General features: G+C 41.6%; 3 protein-coding genes across 17 annotated transcripts in view; 1 reads left to right on the top strand and 2 right to left on the bottom strand.

Annotated features, from left to right (window-relative positions):
• Nucleotides 1–1,594: 1,594 nt before the first annotated feature.
• mrps6 (mitochondrial ribosomal protein S6) lies at nt 1,595–5,620 on the bottom strand. Its single transcript, XM_074646487.1, has one exon. It carries the CDS (start codon nt 5,464–5,466, stop codon nt 5,128–5,130), a length of 339 nt encoding a protein of 112 aa, XP_074502588.1. The 5' UTR covers nt 5,467–5,620; the 3' UTR covers nt 1,595–5,127.
• A 557-nt stretch (nt 5,621–6,177) lies between these two features.
• On the top strand, nt 6,178–13,923 carry nolc1 (nucleolar and coiled-body phosphoprotein 1). 6 transcript variants are annotated; one of them, XM_074646472.1, is made up of 15 exons: nt 6,178–6,359; nt 6,667–6,722; nt 7,959–8,122; nt 8,242–8,378; nt 8,485–8,596; nt 8,712–8,830; nt 8,966–9,092; nt 9,303–9,419; nt 9,498–9,587; nt 9,683–10,069; nt 10,505–11,862; nt 11,911–12,040; nt 12,151–12,278; nt 12,380–12,463; nt 12,561–13,923. In XM_074646472.1, exons 1-15 carry the CDS (start codon nt 6,249–6,251, stop codon nt 12,717–12,719), a joined length of 3,279 nt encoding a protein of 1,092 aa, XP_074502573.1. In that variant the 5' UTR covers nt 6,178–6,248; the 3' UTR covers nt 12,720–13,923. The 6 variants fall into 6 exon arrangements, with proteins under 6 accessions (XP_074502573.1, XP_074502574.1, XP_074502570.1 ...); XM_074646473.1 differs by having other exon boundaries at nt 10,505–11,900; nt 11,949–12,040; XM_074646469.1 differs by having other exon boundaries at nt 8,245–8,378; nt 10,505–12,040.
• A 5,157-nt stretch (nt 13,924–19,080) lies between these two features.
• Nucleotides 19,081–21,296, bottom strand: part of micu1 (mitochondrial calcium uptake 1) — a 38,952-nt gene continuing 36,736 nt past the window's right edge. For all 10 annotated transcript variants that reach the window (XM_074646481.1, XM_074646482.1, XM_074646483.1 and 7 more), the window contains 2 exons: nt 20,146–20,235; nt 19,081–19,953 (listed from right to left, as the gene is read on the bottom strand). In XM_074646481.1, the coding sequence (XP_074502582.1) occupies nt 19,793–19,953; nt 20,146–20,235 (251 nt within the window). In that variant the 3' untranslated portion in view covers nt 19,081–19,792. The remainder of the gene's footprint in view (nt 19,954–20,145; nt 20,236–21,296) is intronic.

The raw sequence follows: 21,296 nt of genomic DNA, 5'->3' as shown, positions 1-21,296 counted from the left end.
TTGCTACATTTAATGACATTTATTTGCAGTTTGTATTTAGTATTTTACACCGTGGTTGTATATTCTTTGTCCTAATGCAAATATTTTTATATACTTCACATTTCTTTTATTGTCAATTTCCCTGCACTATGTTCAGTCTTAACAGTTTTCTTCATCTCCTTGTATTTTTATATCTGGTATATTTGTTTGTACTTTGTACTTTGCACTACTAACTTTTTTGCACTATGGAACTGTGATGCTGGTGTGTGTGTGTGTGTGTGTGTATGTGTGTGTGTGTTGCGTGGAAGTGTAAGGTTCCTGTTTGTGAGGAGGATATTGATTTAATTATCTATAAAGACTTCTGGGTAATCGTGAGTGTGAAAAAATAAAAAAACATAAAAACAGATACATGGACAACATGGGGAAAAGCAATTACAAACAGCAATAAGATGACCCTTTAAGCGACTTTTGAAACATTTGACAGATGAACAGTTTTTTGATAGACGTGAAAAGCTACACCATAATTTGGTTCCCCTAAATCTTGTCGAAAATTGACAAACATACTAATTACCAGGCGTGTGAAACAATGGAGATACATCTTATGTTTCTACACTAAATACTAGGGGTTTTATGTTTTTTTACTTTGCACAGCAATAGTTGAGTGATTACTTTATAAAATATTTTTTTCTCTGTATCTAAATAGAAAGCCATTTGAAAGACAACAAAATTCTACCTCCTGAATTAAAAACCTACTTTAAATTGTCCCCAGTCGATGAATGGTGTGATTACTGTGGGATTAGGTACAGCCAACCAAAGGTGGATTTACACAAATGCCATTCCAGCTAACAAAAAGATAAACATGCATCAGAAAGTCCCTGAAAAACCTTAATATCTTTCTTTAAATTAATTTATCAATTCTTAAAGAAATCTAAAAAAAAATAATTAAAAAATAACAAATAAATAAAAGGGAAAATTAAACAGAAGAGTAAATAAATAATACAAATACTAAATAAAGAAGCAAATTAAAACAGATTTAAAACAAATATAAAAATAATTCAAACAAAATTTACAACAATTTATGTCCAATTGTATCGATTAATTAATGGCTACATTAATTTTTAATATTATTTTGCTACATTTAATGACATTTATTTGCATTTTGTATTTAGTATTTGCACCGTGGTTGTATATTGCTTGTCCTAATGCAAATATTTGTATATATTTCATATTTCTTATATTCTCATTTTCCTATTTTTAATTTTAGTGCTTATTTATATTTCTTTAAATATATTGTGTTTATATTGTAGCATTATGTACATAATTTATTTTTATTTTCTTGCATTTCTTTATACAAGAGCAACTGTAACGCCACAATTTCCCCCCGGTGATAATTATTTCCGATTCTGATTATTGAGTCATTTATTTATTTATTAATTTATTTTGGATTTTGGATGGTCCCGTCCTCCCTACTCAGCTACTTAGAAATGTTCAGAACTGCATAAACCACATAGGTCTGGAACGAAAATAAGAACTGAAACTGCCATCACATCCCTAAACATCATGTGGTGCACAATGTCTAAAATGTTTTAACAAGAAGTCAAGAAAAACTTGCAACTAAGATAGAAAAAAAGTAGTTTATTATGACATAATATCCAAATGTAAGTCAACATCTATGGAAAAGGTCAAAGAGGGAAGCATCACACTGTACATCTTCTGGAGCTGTGGAAACCTGTAAAACAAAAAGGGAACAATCATTACATAAGGTCAACTTACAGCACAGTCAGCACAGCATGATCTCCATAAAGAGAAGGTTAAGGACACTGACTCAATGAACACATTTAATGAAGTCATTGTAAGATTGCATGGACCACATTTTAGAGTCTGACCGATACTGACATTTTGAGGATACCAATATCAATATTTTATTTATTTTTTATCATAAACACATACCAATTAATGTTTTAATACAGATCCACTACAGTTGATTCTTACATAATTGTGACAAAGATATGTAGAGCGGTGGTTCCCAACCTTTTTCCTTAAGGGACCCCTTTTCTATCATTGAGTAAACTGACGACCCCTGACTAATATTTTATGGATATTTCATATTATATTCAATGCATAACAATAACAGTACAGAACAACTGATAGACTGTACAATTAAGCAAAATAGTGAACGCAATAACTGCAGGAAGTTGTGTAAAACGAGTGTATTGAATGAATTTTGAGCAGATTGTTTCCTGTGAATATTGCATCAGAGAGCGCTTATGGAAAGCCACCAAACTAGAGGTCCATCGGCTGCATCTTAAAGAACTTTTAATTAATTTTAATGAAATGGTGAGGGCTGCTAGGTCTACTTATTTTGCCAACCTTATTTCAGCTAACAAAAGAAATTAAAAATGTCTCTTTGAGACTATAAACACTATTGTCTCTCCTACCGCTCCACAAATGTGGCTCGGCTTTTAAATAGACACAACAAGAGATCACATATCGCCCCTATTTTATCCTCTCTGCACTGGCTTCCAATTAAATTTTGCATCCATTTTAAAATACTGGTTCTAACCTTTAGAGTGTTGCATGGTCAAACTCCCCAGTATATTACTGACCTCCTCCTCCCTTGCACACCAAATCGGGCTCAACTTCTGGCAGTCCCCCAAACCCACTATAAAACCCGAGGTGACCGTGCCTTTGAAGCTGTCGCACCCAATCTATGGAATGCCATCCCCCTATCGCTGCGATCCATAGACTCCAGTGACATTTTTATGAAGCAACTGAAAATGTTTTTATTTAGACAGGCTTTTGTTAATCTGTCTGAATAACTGCTCCACTTTACTTATGCTTTTGTTGGCCTTTTCTTGACTGTATTCTGAATTGTTTACTTGTTTATGTGTCTCTGTCCTCATTTGCTTGTTTTGTTGTGATTTTTGCTTAACAGCCCTTCGTTTGTCATCGATACTTTTAATATTGACTTGATGTATTTTTTTAATCAATGAAAAGCACTTTGTGATTTTGTATCTGTGAAAGGTGCTATACAAATAAACTTTACTTACTTACTTATCCTGTTTTTAGGGACTTTTAATAAAAAAATGTAAACAATCATTCATACTTAATAGGCTTTTTCTTTGTTTTGTTTTACAAATTCAGTGTTTTCTTCTGCCTGATGCTTGGCCATTTATCTATTAGCTCTTTGGTTGTTTCAACTGAGTATAATAATATATATACAGTATGATATAATATAATATATAATAATAATCCAAACTTTAAAAATAACAATTTCATTTAGTTTTTTTAACAGAAATGAATGAGAGATATAAGCCAATTGGGTATTTAAAAAAAACGTCTTACATCTAATAAAATCAAAAAGACCTTGCAACCCCCTGTGAAGCTTTGGCGACCCGACCCCCAGGTTGGGAACCAGTTTTGTAGAGCATCAGATTTTACAGTTGAACAACAAACAGTGCTTTCTATTAGACAAACAATGTAAAGGCAACATTATTTCTAAATTCACATATTTTTGGCATTTCTGTACTACAACCTCTTTTTAATTAGTTTATACTTGTATACTGATTTATCTATGATTTTCTCCTTTATTCACCTTTGTTTACTACAAGGAGGCCACCACTTTAAATCTTACACTGTTGTGCATGTTTGCGTTATCTAAGGGCTATTTACATAAAACAATTTACAAATTCCCATAGGTACCGAAGACAAAATTGTATCTTTCACGCTCTATAAATCCAAGCTGACTTTCACTTACAAGAAGACAGAACACCACAGTATGAGGCACAGTGTCTTTAAATCAATAAAAGTAGTATAGTGATAATTGCCTATTAGTGGTAAGTTTGGACACCAATTCTATTGGTTGTAGCATTTTAACCAACAGCTTAATTGATGTCAATACTTGAAAAAAAGAACTATTTCACAGATTTTTAGATTAAATCCACTAACCCACTGGTTCACAACCTGGGGGTCACGACCCCCACTAGGGGTCGCCAAAGCTTCATGGGGGTTGCAGGGCCTTCTTGATGTTAAGAATTTTTTTTTTTTAAGAATACACAGTTGGCTTATATCTCAGCATTTCATTCGTTTCTGTTGAAGGGACTGTTTGTAACTTCTTACACGTATAAATCAATCCGGGTTGGTGTCCCATGCGCGCTCGCGTGTGGCTACGCTGTTCAGACTCAGACTCCAACACAGACTACACAGAAGAACCAAAACCGCAAAGTTATATCTAGTGAAGCCCGTCTTGCAAAACAGTGTTGGCGGCGGTCGGAGGACGCAGGGGAGACCGTAGTTTGGTCTCCAGGGCCGGAGTCTCTGCTCCTCTGCCTGCTTGCCTTCGCTCAGCTCGCTCCATCTCACATGCATGCGCGCACACTACACACTGCAGAAGACTTCGTAGCTCTGAGAATATCTGGTGAATGTACAGTGGACGTTTGTGCAGAAATAACTGCTGCAGCTCCTCCAGAAACAACAGAGGTTTCCCCTGTCTTGTGAAGTGACGGGGCTCCGCAGCGAGAAACGTTATCGTCTCCGACCGGGTGCCGGTGTCTCCCCTGTTCCTCCGGCCACGGTCGGGAGGCTGAAGCAGGAAAAGCCAACACTAGCAGTGATTCATGGAGAGACCTCCGTCTGGTCAGCTAACATTACTGCCAAGCAGGTGAAATATAGAGTGATATTGTGGTTTTAGCTGACGTGTGTCGCCTCACTGTTTTGACCAATGCTTGCTCACATTCCCGCAGCGCGTGCACACGGGCGAGGGCGAGCAACAGGACGCTGACTTTCGTTGACTTAACGACCACAAGTGTCGCTGTTACAACCAATTTCTGATTCCTACAAACAGTCCCTTTAAGAAAACTAAATGAAATTGTTATTTTCAAAGTTTGGATTATTATTTAACATATACACTTTAAAACAAATCTCACAGGATAAGGGCACGGTGAAGATCTGAACACAAGTTATACTCACAGAGCCTTCCCGCTCTGCTAAACATTCTGCATTATAAATCCACATCTGTGTGACTTGTGCACACAGATGTGGATGAAAACATCTCTCCTGCTCCAGCTGTGGGTTTCATTTTTAAAACAGATACATGGTTAAGTACTGATGCACTTGGCTTTACCAACACCAGCCACTCCTTACATTCAATCACTGCTGGGGGCCACAGCAGTTACTCTGGGAGACCTGGTCCTGGTCCTCCTTCTTCAGCACAGTGGGCCTCACCACGTCCACATCCCGGTGCAGGTGATCCAGCAAGCCTGTCAGGATAGTGGGAGCTGCGTAGAAGTCCACCAGGAAGTATGCCCCTCTGCTGTGCTTCTCGTTGTGTTTGTTGATCTTGTATGGCAGCAGTCTGTCCCCCAGGTTCTCCAGGTCTCTCACCACCGCTCCTCGCTCCATCAGAGTCTCCACTGTCCTCCGGAGAGCAGCTGATGTAGCCGGCCGCTGCATCGCCTTCAGGATCAGAGCCAGCTCGTAGCGAGGCATGGCAAATCCGAGATTCAACACGTTTAATTCAGCTGTTAAAGGGTCGGTGTCATTGTTAGGTTACCAGAGTCGACCATGTTATGACACGAGGGACAGGGAAGGTCTTTGGTGATGACGTATAAAGTATGCGCCTGTATTGATAACGACGTCAGAACGACATGCGTATCTCTCCTCAGAGCTTATGAAGAACTGAACATATATGATGACCCCTAGAGCTACTATGGAGGAGTGCAATCTTATTATTATTTATTTATTTATTTATCTATCTATCTATTTATTTATTTATTTATTTATTTATTTATTTTTGTTCTTTTAAATATTTTCTACCCTCTTTTATTTTTGTTATTATATTATTTTTTCTAATTTAAGTTATCTTTTTTTATTATTATTTATTATTATTTTTTGTATTCTACATGTTTGAAATCATTTTTTGAAATGAAATGAAATGAATAACCGCAGATAAAATTAATGCAATCTGTCAAACTATGTTCTGTTTGGTTTGACGCATTGAAGCACTTTGAAACGTATTCATCTTTTCTTTTCCTTACATTTTATTTGTTGTATAATTGATTTTATTTTTATACTGTGAAATATATTTTTTTGTGATGAAAAAAAATCTGAACATATTTATGTAACTACAGTATTAAACTCTCAATAAAGTATAAAGAAAAACACCTTTGAAGCCCTGGATGTCGTCATCACTATGCTCCTGCGCACATGATGCGCACACGTTTCCGTTCACTTCCTGTCTTCTCTTCCACTCAGGAGCGTGGTTGGTGAAGATGGCGGCTCAAAACACGAAGCCCAGTGATCTTTACAAATGCGTTTATTCCTTTCTGCTGGAGAACAAGTTCACCAAGGCGGCCCAGCAGTTTCTGAAACAGACTAAAGTGGTAAGAGACTCACCGTGTGGTAGTTGACAGCCAGTCTGTCTGCAGCTTTAGACGTGAGGTTGTTAAGACGAGACTGCACGAGGGGTGAACCTATAGCTGGATGTAAGGTACAGAGACACCGTGCAGCTAACACGTGCAGGGGCACAAGTTGTGTTTCTACTGCCTCTTGTTCATCCTGTAACTGTCTCATCTGTTAGATTGTAAACGGGGATTATATAGTGACGGTTTTGCATTATAAGGGAATTGCAATTGATTGTTAAATAATGTAAACTTGAAGTGAGTTCACTTCACATGTGTTTCTCTGCAGACGCCACGAGATCAAAATGAAGAGAGCCTCGTCAACATCTACAACTTCTGGGTGAAGTGAGTTGTTTTTATTGTCTCTTTCGTTCCAATGCTAAAGCTTAGTTTATATTTATATGAATACTAATCAACTTTGAAAATATGTCACCCCCGCCCGATCCCCCCTTTCAAATGCTGGTACATTTTGTACAGTTTGTATTCTGTGAGAACACCTCAAAGCATAAATGTACCATTTCTTTCTCTTTCATTTCATTCTCACTGTGCAATATCATTTTCCACTTGTGCAATTTTGTTAATAGTCTGTTTATTGTCAATACTGTATATACTGCTCCTATTTTTACACTTCTTTCTATTTAAATAGTTCATATTTTGTTACACTTTGTTTACCTCTTTTTTTTTTTTTTTTTTTTTACTGTGTTAAATGATGCATCTTGTTTTATTTTGCACTATCCCCTTTGCTGCTGTACACTGCAAATTTCCCCACTGCGGGACTAATAAAGGAACATCTTATCTTATGTTGTCTAAGCAGACTTAACATTGGTTTTGTACTGTAAAGCCAATATCTGTAAACATAGGCACAGTTTTCCTTAGCAGATCAGTATTTCAACTGGTGATATCAGGGGACACATACTTGATCCACTTTAATAGAAAGTAAATGGTAAATGACTTTTCTAGTATTCCGACCACTCAAAGCGCTTTACACTACATGTCAGCATTCACCCATTCCAACACTGATGGTGAGAGAGGCTGCTAAGGTGCCAACTTTGCCCATCCGGATCTAATCCATATACTCATTCACACACACCTATGCCTTCTGGAGCAATTTGGGGTTAAGCGCAAGGAGCCGGGGCAGCTGGGGATCGAACCACCGACTTTCCGATTGGTGGACAACCTGCTCTACCCGCTGAGCCACAGCCGCCCCAAAGTATCCCCATATACAATTAAACATTACTTCAATAGCTCATTTAACATCTGGCCCACAGACAACAGTTTGGTTAACTTCTCACTAGTATATTAATAGTGATGCCAATCAATATGCATTTTCCCTTTAACATAAATGAATTTATAGAATCACCACTGCTGCTCTCCCAGTATCCTAGGGTTTATTTGCTCCCTTAGTAGGAGCAGCTCCAGGATTTGTCTCTAGTTGACATCAATAAGCTCTGTCGCTCTTCTGTTCAGCTTGAAAACAAAGTAGTCAAAAATAAAATCTAACCTGTTTATTTTTACAAATGACAGGTGAATTCTGTTTCAGGGTAGATTCCCTCCCTTTAATATCACTGTGGGTCGTCCTAGGTCTCCTGAAGCCAAGAAACGAAAGGCTCCTACTGCCAAGGGTGAAGCTGCAAAAGGTCCATCAGCCAAGAAAGCAAAAACCAGTGCAGAGAGCTCCAGCAGCGAAGAGTCGAGCAGCGAGGATGAAGAAGCTGTTGCAAAACCAACTAAGGCAGCCCCTGCAGGTAATATCAATATATTTGACATAGAGAATGGATAAAGCTGGTTGAATTGTCAGTAATGCGCCATTCTGATACCTTCTACTGCATTATCAAATTACATTTCTCTATTATGTTTGTGTTAGCAGCCAAGGTGGTGCCTGCTAAAGCAGCAGCAGCTACTAAAGCTGCATCCAGCAGCAGTGAAGACTCCAGTGACTCTGAGGAGGAGAAGGCTCCCGCAAAGGCTCCTGCAAAGGCTCCTGCAAAGCCCCCTGCCAAAGTAGGAGGAAACATCCAAATGAAAGATTCATCCCAGACCTAGTCATTGGTGCAAGGCTATGTTTAAAGGGTTTATGCTTTTGTTAAAATGTAGTTTCTCCACGTAGGCTCCTGTGAAGTCGCCTGCCGCTCCTGCTGCAGGACGGAAGAAAGACAGCAGCTCTAGCAGTGAGGAATCTGACTCTGAGGACGAGCAGCCCGCCAAAGCTGCTACACCAAGTGAGTTCAGAGCCAGACGTCATTCATATTGTTTAATGCAACCATCTTTAATTGTGACTGTAAATTGAGCTGATAGATGAAAATGTGTTTTATTTAATTTACCTCTGAATAATAGAACCCAAGGCTGGTGCAGTCACAGCATCCAAACCAGCTGTTCCCGCTAAAGGTGCAGCTCAGAAAAAGCAAGAGAGCAGCAGTGAAGATAGTTCCTCTGAAGATGAAGAACCAGCCAAGGTATGCAAAAGAATCTGGCCATATCAAAATGTTATCACCCGTTTTTGATCGTCTTTGTTCCAGAGGTTAGAAAAGCTCAATCAAATAGAGAATGTACAAGTATACACACTATACTTACTTCACTTATCCTGATAGGCTCCAGCCAAACCAGCTCCAGCCAAACCCACCCCAGTAAAGGCTGCTGCAGCTGCTGCTGCTAAATCGAGCAGTGAAGACTCTTCGTCTGAAGATGAGGCTCCCCCCAGCAAAAAACCCAAAGCAGGTGTGTGTTTAAGCCTTTTTTACCATTATTTGCTCAATGGCTTCCTCACACAACCCAACAATGTGTATTTACAAAAGATGTGTGGTGCTGGGAATACCAGAAGACCAGACGATGTCAAGAGCTGATCACCTCATCCTAAGTGCTTAAAATATTGTACAGAGGCCCTGTTTTATATGTTGTGATGCTGATCAGTTTCCTTCGTCTTTGTAGGAGCGTACAGTGCAGTCCCCCCTCCTGGCTCAGTCCAGAAAGCTCCAGCAGCCAGCAAAGCCAAGGACAGCGACTCCTCAGACAGCAGTGACGAGGAAGAAGAGAAGAAAGTAGCTGGTAAGTGGTGCCAACCTTTCCCAGCTTGGAAGTATCAGTGTTTTAATGGCATGTCTAACAGCATTGTAATTCTCACAGCGAAATCTGCACCGGCAAAGACCACCGCCGCCAAACCTGGTGTGCCCAAACCCGCCGCAAAGAAGCAGGAGTCCAGCTCTGAGAGCTCAGGTAGTAATCAGAATCCCAGTCTGCAATTTTCTACTCGGCGTGATCCAATGCCAGTCATGTGAAACATATCTTTCTTCACGCTTATGTCTTTCCAGATTCAAGCTCAGATGAAAAGGAGGCAAAGAAGCCTGCAACCAAAGTCACCCCAGCTAAAGCTGCCCCAGTCAAAGTGGCCCCAGCCAAGGCTGCACCTGCTAAAGAGGAAGACTCAGACTCCTCAAGTTCAGAGGACGAAGAGGAGGCGAAGAAACCTGCAGTGAAGGTGACCCCTGCTAAGGCTGCTCCAGCTAAACCTGTTGCAGCCAAAGTCGCACCTGCTAAAGACGAATCCTCAGAGGAGGATTCTAGTTCAGAGGAGGAGGAGACGGCAAAGAAGCCAGCAGCTACACCTGCATCCGCCAAGACTACCCCTGCTAAAAAAGCAGCTACCCCTGCTAAGAAAGCAGCTACCCAAGCTAAAAAAGACGAGTCCTCAAGCTCAGGTAAGAAACATCAGATTTTGAGCATGTGAGCTCAGCATTAATTTATATAAATCTTGTTGTCCGTTCTACCAGTTTGTGGAGGGATCAAGACTAGTATTCATCATTAAAATCCATCACGAGGACTGTCGGATATGAAATAATTTCTCTTCTTACCCCTGCTTTGTTAAATGCACTCGGTTGCCAGTTTATTAGGTTCACCTAGCTAAAACTAATGCTGACTAATGACAACAGTCCCGCAACAAAGTCTGCCTTCATAAAAGATATAATGTTCAGTTTTTGTTGAAATTGTTTGTCTGGACATGGTGGTAGGATTTGTTGCAGGACGGTCGAATTACACAGCAATAGCTCTAGCTTGGTGTACCTAATAAACTGGCAAGTGAGCGTACATTCATGTGTCGATCTGCAAAATGCTCATAAAATTATTTGTCGATTCAGATAGCAGCTCTGAAGACGAGGCTCCAGCTAAACCTGCCGCTAAAACTGCGGTGACACCGACACCTGCTGCTGCCTCTAAACCCCCGGCCAAGGCAGCAGAGAGCAGCTCTGAAGAGGACTCCTCTGAGGATGAGGAAGAAAAGGTGAAAGCCAAGCCAGCAGCTAAGCCTGCAGCTAAACCAGCCACACCAGTCTCAAAGCCTGCAACTCCTGCAGCAAAGCCTGCTGCAGCAGCAGAGAGCAGCTCCGACTCCTCCTCTGAAGATGAGGAAGAACCAACCAAGGCTAAGCCAACAGCAGCTAAACCAGCTACGCCCGCTGCAAAGCCTGCTGCGAAGCCTGCTACCCCTGTTGCAAAGCCTGCTGCTGCAGAAAGCAGCTCTGACTCTGACTCTTCTTCTGAAGATGAAGAGCCAGCAGTCAAGGCTAAACCTGCAGCGGCTAAAGCAGCTACTCCAGCATCAAAGCCTGCTACTCCTGCGGCAAAGCCTGCTACTCCTGCGGCAAAGCCTGCCGCTGCAGCCGAGAGCAGCTCGGACTCTGACTCCTCCTCTGAAGATGAAGAACCAGCTAAGGCTAAACCTGCAGCGGCTAAACCTGCAGCGGCTAAACCTGCAGCGGCTAAGCCTGCTACTCCCGCAGCAAAGCCTGCTACTGCAGCAGAAAGCAGTTCAGACTCCTCTTCAGAAGATGAAGAACCCGCAGTCAAGGCTAAACCTGCGGCGGCTAAACCAGCTACTCCAGCTTCAAAGCCTGCTACTCCTGCGGCAAAGCCTGCTGCTGCAGCAGAGAGCAGCTCCGACTCCTCTTCTGAAGATGAAGAACCAGCTAAGGCTAAACCTGCAGCGGCTAAACCAGCTAAGGCTAAACCAGCTACTCCTGCAGCAAAGCCTGCTGCTGCAGCAGAAAGCAGTTCTGATTCCTCTTCAGAAGATGAAGAACCCGCAGTCAAGGCTAAACCTGCGGCGGCTAAACCAGCTACTCCAGCTTCAAAGCCGGCTACTCCTGCAGCAAAGCCTGCTGCTGCAGCCGAGAGCAGCTCTGACTCGGACAGCTCAGACTCTGAGACTGAGGCGGCCAAACCTGCAGTCAAGAAACAAGCTCCAGCAGCAGCGGCCCCTGCTGGCACGCCCAAAGCCACAAAGGCAGCCGCAGCCCCAACAAAGAAGGCAGAGGAGAGTAGCTCTGACAGCTCTGATTCAGAGACGGAGACAAAGTCCACCCCTGCTAAGCCTGCAGTCACCAATGGCAAGGCAGCAACACCCAAGACGGCAGCAACACCCAAGACCCCAGCAAAGCCAGCAGAGTCCTCAAGTGACAGCAGCTCTGAAGAGGAAGAGGAGGCCAGTAAAAGTACTGTAAAACCCGCCGCAACCCCCAAGACGACCCCAGCAGCAACACCCAAGACGACCCCAGCAGCAACACCCAAGACGACCCCAGCGGCTAAAGCGAGCAGCAGCTCTGAAGACAGTTCATCAGATGAAGAGGAAGCACCACGCAGAGCAGCCACAGCACCCACCACCCCCACAAGTAATGGTGAGTCTCAAGCAAATACTGAACATGTATATGGCCATTTAACAGGGAAATGAAATGCATTAATTGGTAAACGGCACACTAATGTGAATATTTCCCTCTGATGTACGCAGGTACTAATGGAAAGAGAAAAAGAGATGAAGAATCATCAGAAAGTGAAGAGGAAGAGGCAGAAGACAAGACACCGAAAAACAAGAAAGTAACAACCACACCACAGACGTTTCCTAAAGCCAACAAGAAGGTAAGGCCTGCTCGAGAGAGACTGGAACTTGCTCTTTTTAAACCTGAGTTTCCTGAAGGTAGAAGAGCCAGACTTTGATAGAAACCACTTGTGTCTTTCAGACCTCCAACGTACCGTTCCGTAGAATAAGAGAGGAAGACGTATCGGTGGATCCCCGTCTTACAGACAACTCTTTTGATGCGAAGGTGAGCTCAGTAACCACAGCGGGCATTCTTACAACAGCACTTACATACTTAACTGAAATGACGCAATAATTTCCTTCGTTTGTCTTTGCTGTTCCAGTTCGGAGCCCAGGGGGACTGGGGCCAGAAAGCCAACGATACGCTCAGGTTCACAAAAGGCAAGTCGTTCCGCCATGAAAAGACGAAGAAGAAGAGGGGAAGCTACCGCGGCGGCGCCATCTCCACCTCAGTCAACTCTATTAAGTTTGACAGTGATTGAAGACCTCCCACCCCCACACCTGGACTTTACTGTACCTGTGAGATCAGGACCATCTGTCTGCTTCATCCCCCTATAAACAGTCATCACTACCCAGCAGCAGCACTCTGACAAGAATGTGACCCGTAGAGCTGAGCTGGCACAACATCTAGTTAGCTGCTTTTAGTTTGTAATGGGAGAGCATTCGTTTGATCTGAGGCAACAGTTAGTGGAGCGGTGGCAGCAGGAGAGAGAGATGTTCCCACTGCTGAAGGTTGACATCCATGTGACATTACCACTTATAGCCACTAGGTGGCTGCAGGCCACCTGTTAATGGTAAAAAGCCAATGTGTGTTGGGCCCCTTTTTTCATTGTTTTGACGTTGTTAACCAGTACTTTCCTCTCAAATGACAAATGTCTCGTCATTTCTATGTAACACCATTTTTTTTTTTTTCTCATTTATCCATGTGCGAATGACGGCTATCCATCCCAACAGGTTGTTTAAAAGGCCTTAAGAAAAGGCTGGTATTGATTTTTAATGGATCACATGGATTCTCGACGTTTGTTTGGTTGTTTGTCAATTTTTATTTGGCCACATTTAATAGTGGAGACGGTCTGTGCTCTGTTTTTGTTTTTTTTTCTCTTTACATTACACAAATATTTGGGGAGTAGAACTGAATTTTATACCGTGTATTTATTACGTTTTATTCCATTTCCATGTTTGGGACCTCAGATGGTGTGTTCCATGCTCATCTCAAGCCATTTCGCTTTGACACTTAAGTTTTTCTGATGTTAGGATACCCCCGTCTAACCCTCCACAATCTGTTCATCAAGTGGTATCAAATTTATTATTCACCAATGTAACTGAGAGCCATGTTTGTATCAATCATTTGAACTTTACTGTACGAACTTTTGTGAACCTGTTATTTTTTTATTAATTCTTGTAGTGATAGTTAACGACCTCAAAGATTAAATGTTGGTGTGATTGGACTCACGACTTTGAGGTTTCTTTTAGCTCTTCCTTTCAACTGACAGGATGGACAGAAACAGGGAGGACGTCCATGTGTTTAGTGGGCATCTACGAATTTCGAGCCGCTTTGTCCTTCTATTGTTACAAATGCATGGCTACAGTCATTAGCTCTGTTATGGAATCATAGTCTTGGAAAAGTGTCAAATCTGTCATGTATCTGCTTTTTTTCTGACATTAAAGAGTATTAGGGAATCAGCCTGTCTGTAGTAAGTCAGTTCTTCCGCTGGAGGGGATGCAAGCTGGACAATGAGCATCTTGAAACTTTCATCAAAGCCACTAGATGGCAGTCAGGTAGCTCTTAGCGCCAGTACTGCCCCTTGGTTTAAAATGTGAGACTCATTGTACAGTATGTAAACTGACACTTTACTACAAGCCATAGCACAGTTTTGAGGGCTGTTATGTCCAGGAATTTACACTAAGCCCACTGTGACAGATGATCTGTCATAATAAACAAGGGAGATACGAGGCCTGTCAGGAATTGCTTGTAGAGCGTTAACGGCAGAAGGCCACTCTTTTTAAAGGGATACTCCACTAATTTAGCATTGCATTTCCATAAAATTGGGAAATGTGGCGCGACAGATTAAAAATAGAATGGTCAAAATGCAACAGAGGCTGATATACTTCTAGACCCTAATATTGGTCAATTTTAAGGCTGGGCGATAAGGAGAAGATCATATGAAATATTAATTTTTTTACCAAAAACCTCAATATTTCAGTGATATTTTAGGGTTAACTATTGGTGCTTTTACAAAATATTTACACAAAGATTTTTGAAGAATAATTTTCAGTAATGTGGATATAATGCGTAAGTGGGTAAAGGCAAATAATAGAACAGCTAGAAGTCTGGTAAGTTCAGAAAATGACATCACTTTACTATAATGCAGCCTAAAAAACAGAAAAAGACAACACTTATTACGATTAATTACAATATCCAAAATCTAAGACGATATCAATCTCATATCACGATATTGATATAACATCAATATATTGCCCAGCCCTTGTCAATTTCCAAAAAGGCTGGAACCTACACTTCCCATTATCCTAGCCCAATGAGAGGTAACCATGACGACATCACTATGACATCACCTGGGTTATTTCCTCAGAATTTAGAAACAAATTCAGAAATTTATCCCAGACGAAGTCCATTAGCTCCGACATGCTCTCAGTTATGAATTGTCGGTTGTTTTCAGATTGCCTTCCCATAATGTTCTGTGTAACTGGCCTTACTGTGAATCCTCCCTACAGTTACATATTGAAGCCTCTCCAGAGAAATGCAAGATGTTTCTTTTATGTTTCACGACGCAACGAGAACACCCGACTCCACATCTTTTTTTATAAGAGTTGATAGTCACATAAAGGAGCTCTGCCTGTCAGCTTTGTGAACCACATGAGACATGAATTGATCACCTTTGAGGCTATTCCCTTCAATACTGTCCCCAGCCCTAGTGTTACTCTTCCTGAGCTGGTTCACCTCTGTGTACCTCTGTGTTCTGTATAACCATAGATGTCATTACATAGCCTATTATAAATACTCATAATCATACTAATCATACCCTAGGGTGCCACAAGTCAGTTTGTCAACTATACATAATCATTTGGCCTCATTAACCTGTAAACATAATATTTCATGATGACACTCAGCTGTGGTTCCCACAAACACCTGCCAGTCCAACCTGCTTTGCCTCTGGGATATTGAATCCTGGAGGTGTCAGAACATTTTACAGCAAAGCAGCAGTGATAAACCTGAAATGATTTTAGCAGCTCCTGTCACTCCCTGCTCTGAAAACGCAGAGACAGGCAGTTATATATCCACGTTGTCAATAAAACCTGGAGGTTCTCGACAGTGACGGTAGAGCAATGTTGGTGGATTGTATCAGAAAATGATAGAAAAGTCAGTCTCTTGCTTTCAGTGTGTAATCATTGCACTAGATTGGATCTTCAGAGACAACATTACCTTTCCTTTCCTTTTAAAACCTTATGGAGAAGCGGGCAAAGTGTCCTTTAGGTTGAACATTTTACACCAGGCGTTCAAAGTCGGAGTTTACTTGCTTAATTTCTGAATTCCTGGATGCCTATGGGATCATGATTGTGTTATTTGATCCCACAGAATCTCAACACTTGAGCCAAGATAGCCTAATATTGCTGTGCGACATAACTTCAGATTATACCAAATATAAAACTACCGCCTCTCGGTTGTATGCCTCCGCCAACCAGTCAAGTTGCATCCATGTCTGTGCAAAATGTCATCACTTCATCATTTTATCCTATTAGACATTAGTGTGAAATTGTCATAATTGGAATATGAATTCTTGAGTTATGGCCAAAAACGTGTGACCTTTAACCTCCAAAATCGAATCAGTTCATCCTTGAGTCCAAGTGGACGTTTGTGCCAAATTTGAAGAAATTCCCTCAAGTTGTTACTAAGATATCACGTTCACGAGAATGGGTCGGACGTATGGACATACGTTCAGACGGACAACCCGGTCCGTGCAGAGGCATAAAAAAAAAGGTCAGTCCTGAGACATTTATTAGTTTCTGGCTCTGGGAAAAACAGAAATTCCCCAAAACTACTTTATCTCTTTAACCAGATCACACACATTTAGGCTATATAATATTATTATTATAATATTTTTTCACTTCCATTCACTGAGCGCCCCGCTGAAACGATTTGGACACCCCCCCATGGTGAGGCCCGTCTCCCATATTGAAAACCTCTGCTTCAGACTAAGCTGACTGGATAAACTCTATTCTTACATTGCTGCAATAATAACAATAAATAAGGTTTATTATTGTTGCATTAACTTATAATATATAACAGATGGCACATGACATTACGGCCTAATGGAGCATACACTCGCCGCACTCAGCGTGAAGAAAAAGCTGAATTCTTATGCACACTTGACGAAACAGCACTTGCATTGTCCGTACAGTTTATGCATCTACACTCTGAGGAAATGGTGTGTATATTTCTGTGCCTACACATAAAGAGCTGTTGACTTTGGAGGGAGGTCTGCAGTCACTCCAAATATAGCCCCCACTCCAAAGTCTGACAGCAGTTAACCATTGGGCGTTGCTTCAGTGCTCACCAAGCAGGGAGATTTGACAGAGCGTGCATGCTGGGGGTTTACACGGCTGAGAAGAGGGGGGCTGCGGTGGTGCAGCTACTGTAGAGCTGTTACCGGGCAATTTCTCTGTGCAGATGGAACTGTTGTTGAGAGACTCGATGCAGATGGAGGCAATGTTGCCGGCAGCATGTTGGCATCTATGAAGACACTACGAGCTACAGGAGCCTCTAGGAGTTTAAAGCAGAGGAAACCAGTGTTTTGCTTTGATGCAAATTAGTGCTGAAAAATGAGTGGATTAATCCAGTGGTTCTCTACCAGGGTTCTGGGGATCCCCAGGGATCCTTGAGGGAATTCCAGGGGGTCCCCAGAAAAATGGAGAATAGTTTATTTTCACTATTAAATTGACTATAGAAGTCAGTCCAGTAAGAGTCATAAGAGTGACTAGCCTGATCATACGTTTCACTTTTTCCACAGTAGTTGACATCTATAGAATTCTGGTCTTAAATCATATCAAAACCTTTTCAGATGGAGGTCCCTGAGACAAAATCCTATCAAATGTGAGTCCATGACCTAATGTGTATCAATTTAGTGGTCACAGAAAAGGTGAGGAGCCACGGAATTAATCAATTGAGAGAAAATTAATGAATCTTTTTTTGAATAGTCGATTAATTGTAAAAGTAATTTATGAAGCACAATCACTGTAGATTGATTTTTTTGGGGGGATTGGACTGTTGGTTGGATATAACAATAAATTTGACTGCATTTTTCACAATTATCTAACACTTTACAGACTAAACGATTAATCAGTTAATAGAAAAAGTAATCAACAGTGTAATCGACCATGAACATTTCTGTTATCTGCATCCCTAGCCCTGAGTGCTAGTGGGCTATTATAATTATTGGGAATGAGTTATTGTCAGTGTCCAAAGAAAATGACGCATCTCCAATTTTGGTGATTTTCGGAAAAAACGAAAGATTAGGTGTTCCATTACGGGATATCTTCAGATAAATAAAACATTTAAAACCCCATTTGATTATCTTAAAGAGTACCTATTATGCTTTTGTACTTTTTCCCTTTCCATTAGTGTGTTATGTAGTTTTTTCTGCATGTAAAAGGTCTGCAAAGTTACAAAGCCCAAATGCCCCGCCAAAGGGAGTCACTCTCCCCCACAGAAACACTGCTCCTAAACTACCTGAAACACCTTGATTGAAGTCCCGCCTTTTTTCCATAATGTGGTGATGTCACCAAGTAACACATTTGCATAATACCTGCCAAGCAGCTAGTTAGGCACGCCCTCGAACAAAGCTAGTTAGAGCGGAGTCCGAAGATTTTGGTTCAATTGACCAATCACAACAGTGGGCCAGCTGACCAATCAGAGCAGACTGTTGTTTTTGGGAGGGCGGGGTCAGGAGCTCAAACGGAGCGTTTCAGACAGAGGGTGAAAAGAGGTGCTGCGGCAAAGCCGGTATGAGAAAAGTAAAGTGTTTTTTGAACATTAAAGCTGTAAACATGTTCTAGTACAAACACAAAATATAAAAGTATGCACCTAAAAATGAGCGTAATAGGACCTCTTTAATGAAATGCATTGCCACAAGAATGAAAACAAGGGCTGGTCTTTAGCTCATACAAAGTTGATGTTTTGGAGATTCGTTTTTTCACAGGAGAGTACCTTTATGTTTAAAGGTGAGTGCTGTAAAGTTGATACAACAGCGCGGATGTTCTGTTAAAAATCGTTTTACGATCCAAGCGATTGTCACGCCAGACTTAAGCTCTGGAAAGAGCACGAGCGAGGAATACCGATGAGAGGCCCTTCAACCTAATCTCCTGCCTTGCAATCACTCCTGAGCACCACTTCCGTCTGTCAGTCGCAGTGTGTGCAAGAGAGCGAGCCAGCTCGTTTCAGTCCAATGCAGCACAGTGTGTACCGAGGGGCTGCAGGACACTCTTTTAATGGGCAGCAGAGGCCGAGGACTGCCCATCCTGTCCATTTCAATTAGACAAAACTGCTGACCGCTATTGCACACACGCACACATTAGCATCTTTTTCTCCCTCTGGCAACACACTCAAAGCCACGGCATACAATCAGCCGTGCAAGTTTTGCTTTGAAATGTTACACCCAATTTCATTACACATGACAAATGACTTCCTCGGTGCCCCATAGATTATTATCACTAATCCCCCGCTGTGCTTTTCTCCGAGTCAAAGAGTGAAACTGAGAACATGGCGGGACAACAATCCAACTTACGAGTCAAGCAGAACGCAGTCGCTCATAAATAAAGCTTAATCAGTTTTACGTTATTAAAAACATCTTTAATAGAGCATTTCTTTTTAACATCAGTCTTATATAAAGTGTTTCAGTTGGCAATAATAATTAGAAGAATACACACTTTGAACAGTACATTGTAGAGCAAGACAAGCATCATTGATCTTTTATGGGACAAAAATGAAGATGCAGCTGGGTGCTAACAAGATTACAGACGTCTGCTCTCTGTCCCACCAAAGAAATAACTAAGGGTCTGTTGTCAGTATAGAACAGACATACTGCGGCATTTACACAACTGAAGGTCAAATAAAATTGATTCCTCTTCTCGTCTTTTGCAGTAAAATGTGTTAAATGCAGAAATTACATTTTCGTTTTTAGCATTTGACCAAGGGTCACACAGATACCTGCTGACACTGCATTCCTCAATAGAACATGGCAAAAATAAATCTTAAAATATACAAATACCCATGATGCCTTTGACGGGCAAGCTGGAGAAGCCTTTCAGGATACAGGGCGCCGCGTCAGCATGCTTCAGTCACTATATTGATAGTTTGAACTATAGCGACATGCGATAATGATTGATGATGCCCCTCGGAGCTGCAGTCCTAATGACTCCATTGCATTGTCTGTTTAAATTGCAGAGATCTGTTGAAGGTCTTTGATGCTGCCGGTGTTGTTGCTGCTTTATTCACACGCCGTCTTTCTCTCTCTCACTCACCCGTTGCCTCTCGTCTCTATTATGTCTTTGGTGTGGCAAAGTCCCAGGCCGTATCCTGGGCGCACTTCCACATGGCACGAACCAGTCGAGTGAAGCCCATATCCTTGGGTTTTTCAAGCCCACGCATGAGCCGCTGCTTCATAATGGCTATGAACTCCCTATTACTAAGTTCTCCGTTTCCTGAGGAAGATGGACGGACAGGGGGGAAAGAGGAGGAGGAGGAGGAGGGAGAGAAAGTGTGATGGACAGGGGAGAGATGATGAAATAATAGAGGAAGAGTAAATAAGAAGAGGAGGAGACGACTTCCATTTATTGCTGATTTCCACCTGTCAGTTGAGACATTATTTGCTTTTCATGAATACGGTTACTTACCATCGCAGTCGAACAGAGCGAACACCACATCACACACGTGGTCTGACAGCTCCACTTTGGCCACGGTGCGGGCCACCTGCTTCATGGTAACTGAGAGACAGAGGGAGGGAAGCACAGATAGAGAGATTCACCATTTGTGGAAGAGAGTAATAAAGGTGCGAGACACACAAGCCGGCTCATAAATGGCTCATGTGGAGGACATTGTGTGCGAGTCAAACTGCTTGGGATCGATAGCAGGCAGGACTCCCGTTCACCGGATAGACTATCTGATTGAGAAAGAGAAAGAAAGGGACAGAAAGGAGGAGGAGGAGGAAGAGGAGGCATCCAGCTCAGAGTGAGCTGAGAGGAATGAGAAAAAGCCTTGGGGGTCATTTCAGAAAAAAACAAATAGATAATAAGATAATAAAAAAACTCCGTAATCTCAACCAGAATGATTGATTATTATACTTCAAAAGGCGCACAAGTAGAGGAGCAAAGTTAAAGAGAAACAGAGTAGTATGAGAAAGAGGAGAGGGCGAGGATGAAAAGAATAATATCTCTCCCTGCAAATGGCAAGAAAAAAAAAAACAGCTGAATCATTCCACCAAGAGTCTCATTAGTGGCCTTCGTTTCTACCTTTAACAATGTGCAGTTCCAGACAACACACCCACATATGAGAAACTGTTAAAAGGGTGCGAAATCATCAGATTTGGGAGGAGAGCGAGATGAAAGAGATAAAAGGAGAAATAAATATGTAAAAGAGAAAAGAGGATAGCAAAAGCTCCTTAAAGGAATACTTCACCTACAAAATGACCATTTGTATATCAATTACTCAACCCCTTGTTACCTTGAATTCTTGAAGAAAACTTTGTTTTTCCTTACACACAACTTGTACATTATAATCCAAGTCTCGTTTATCCAGTCGTATGCTCCTGCGCAAGAGGCACTACTCGTCCGTGCAAGTGTTTTAAAAGCAAAGATGCATGTGTTTGGGAAGTAGTGAGCTTATGACTGGATAAATGAGATTTGGATTATACTGCATTAGTTGTGTGAGTTTATAAACTGATGTTTTAATATAGTTTTGCTGTTGTTAAAAGACTTCTCTCCGTTTCTTGATTCTCCGTTCACCGTGGAGGAATGCGAGAAAAACAAAGTTCACTTCAAGAATTCAA

The sequence above is a fragment of the Sebastes fasciatus genome, chromosome 9, assembly GCF_043250625.1.
Source record: "Sebastes fasciatus isolate fSebFas1 chromosome 9, fSebFas1.pri, whole genome shotgun sequence".
NCBI lineage: Eukaryota > Metazoa > Chordata > Actinopteri > Perciformes > Sebastidae > Sebastes > Sebastes fasciatus.
The sequence above is the reverse complement of the archived record's forward strand: the minus strand, read 5'-3'. Positions and strand labels throughout refer to the sequence as shown.

Excerpts from the sequence above, each read along its gene's own strand:
- mrps6 (XM_074646487.1), bottom strand. The coding sequence starts at position 5,466 with ATGCCTCGCTACGAGCTGGCTCTGATCCTGAAGGCGATGCAGCGGCCG.
- nolc1 (XM_074646468.1), top strand. The coding sequence starts at position 6,249 with ATGGCGGCTCAAAACACGAAGCCCAGTGATCTTTACAAATGCGTTTAT. Across the intron at positions 8,831-8,965 it reads AAGATGAAGAACCAGCCAAG|GCTCCAGCCAAACCAGCTCC; the intron begins GTATGCAAAAGA and ends TTATCCTGATAG. Across the intron at positions 9,093-9,302 it reads CAGCAAAAAACCCAAAGCAG|GAGCGTACAGTGCAGTCCCC; the intron begins GTGTGTGTTTAA and ends TCGTCTTTGTAG.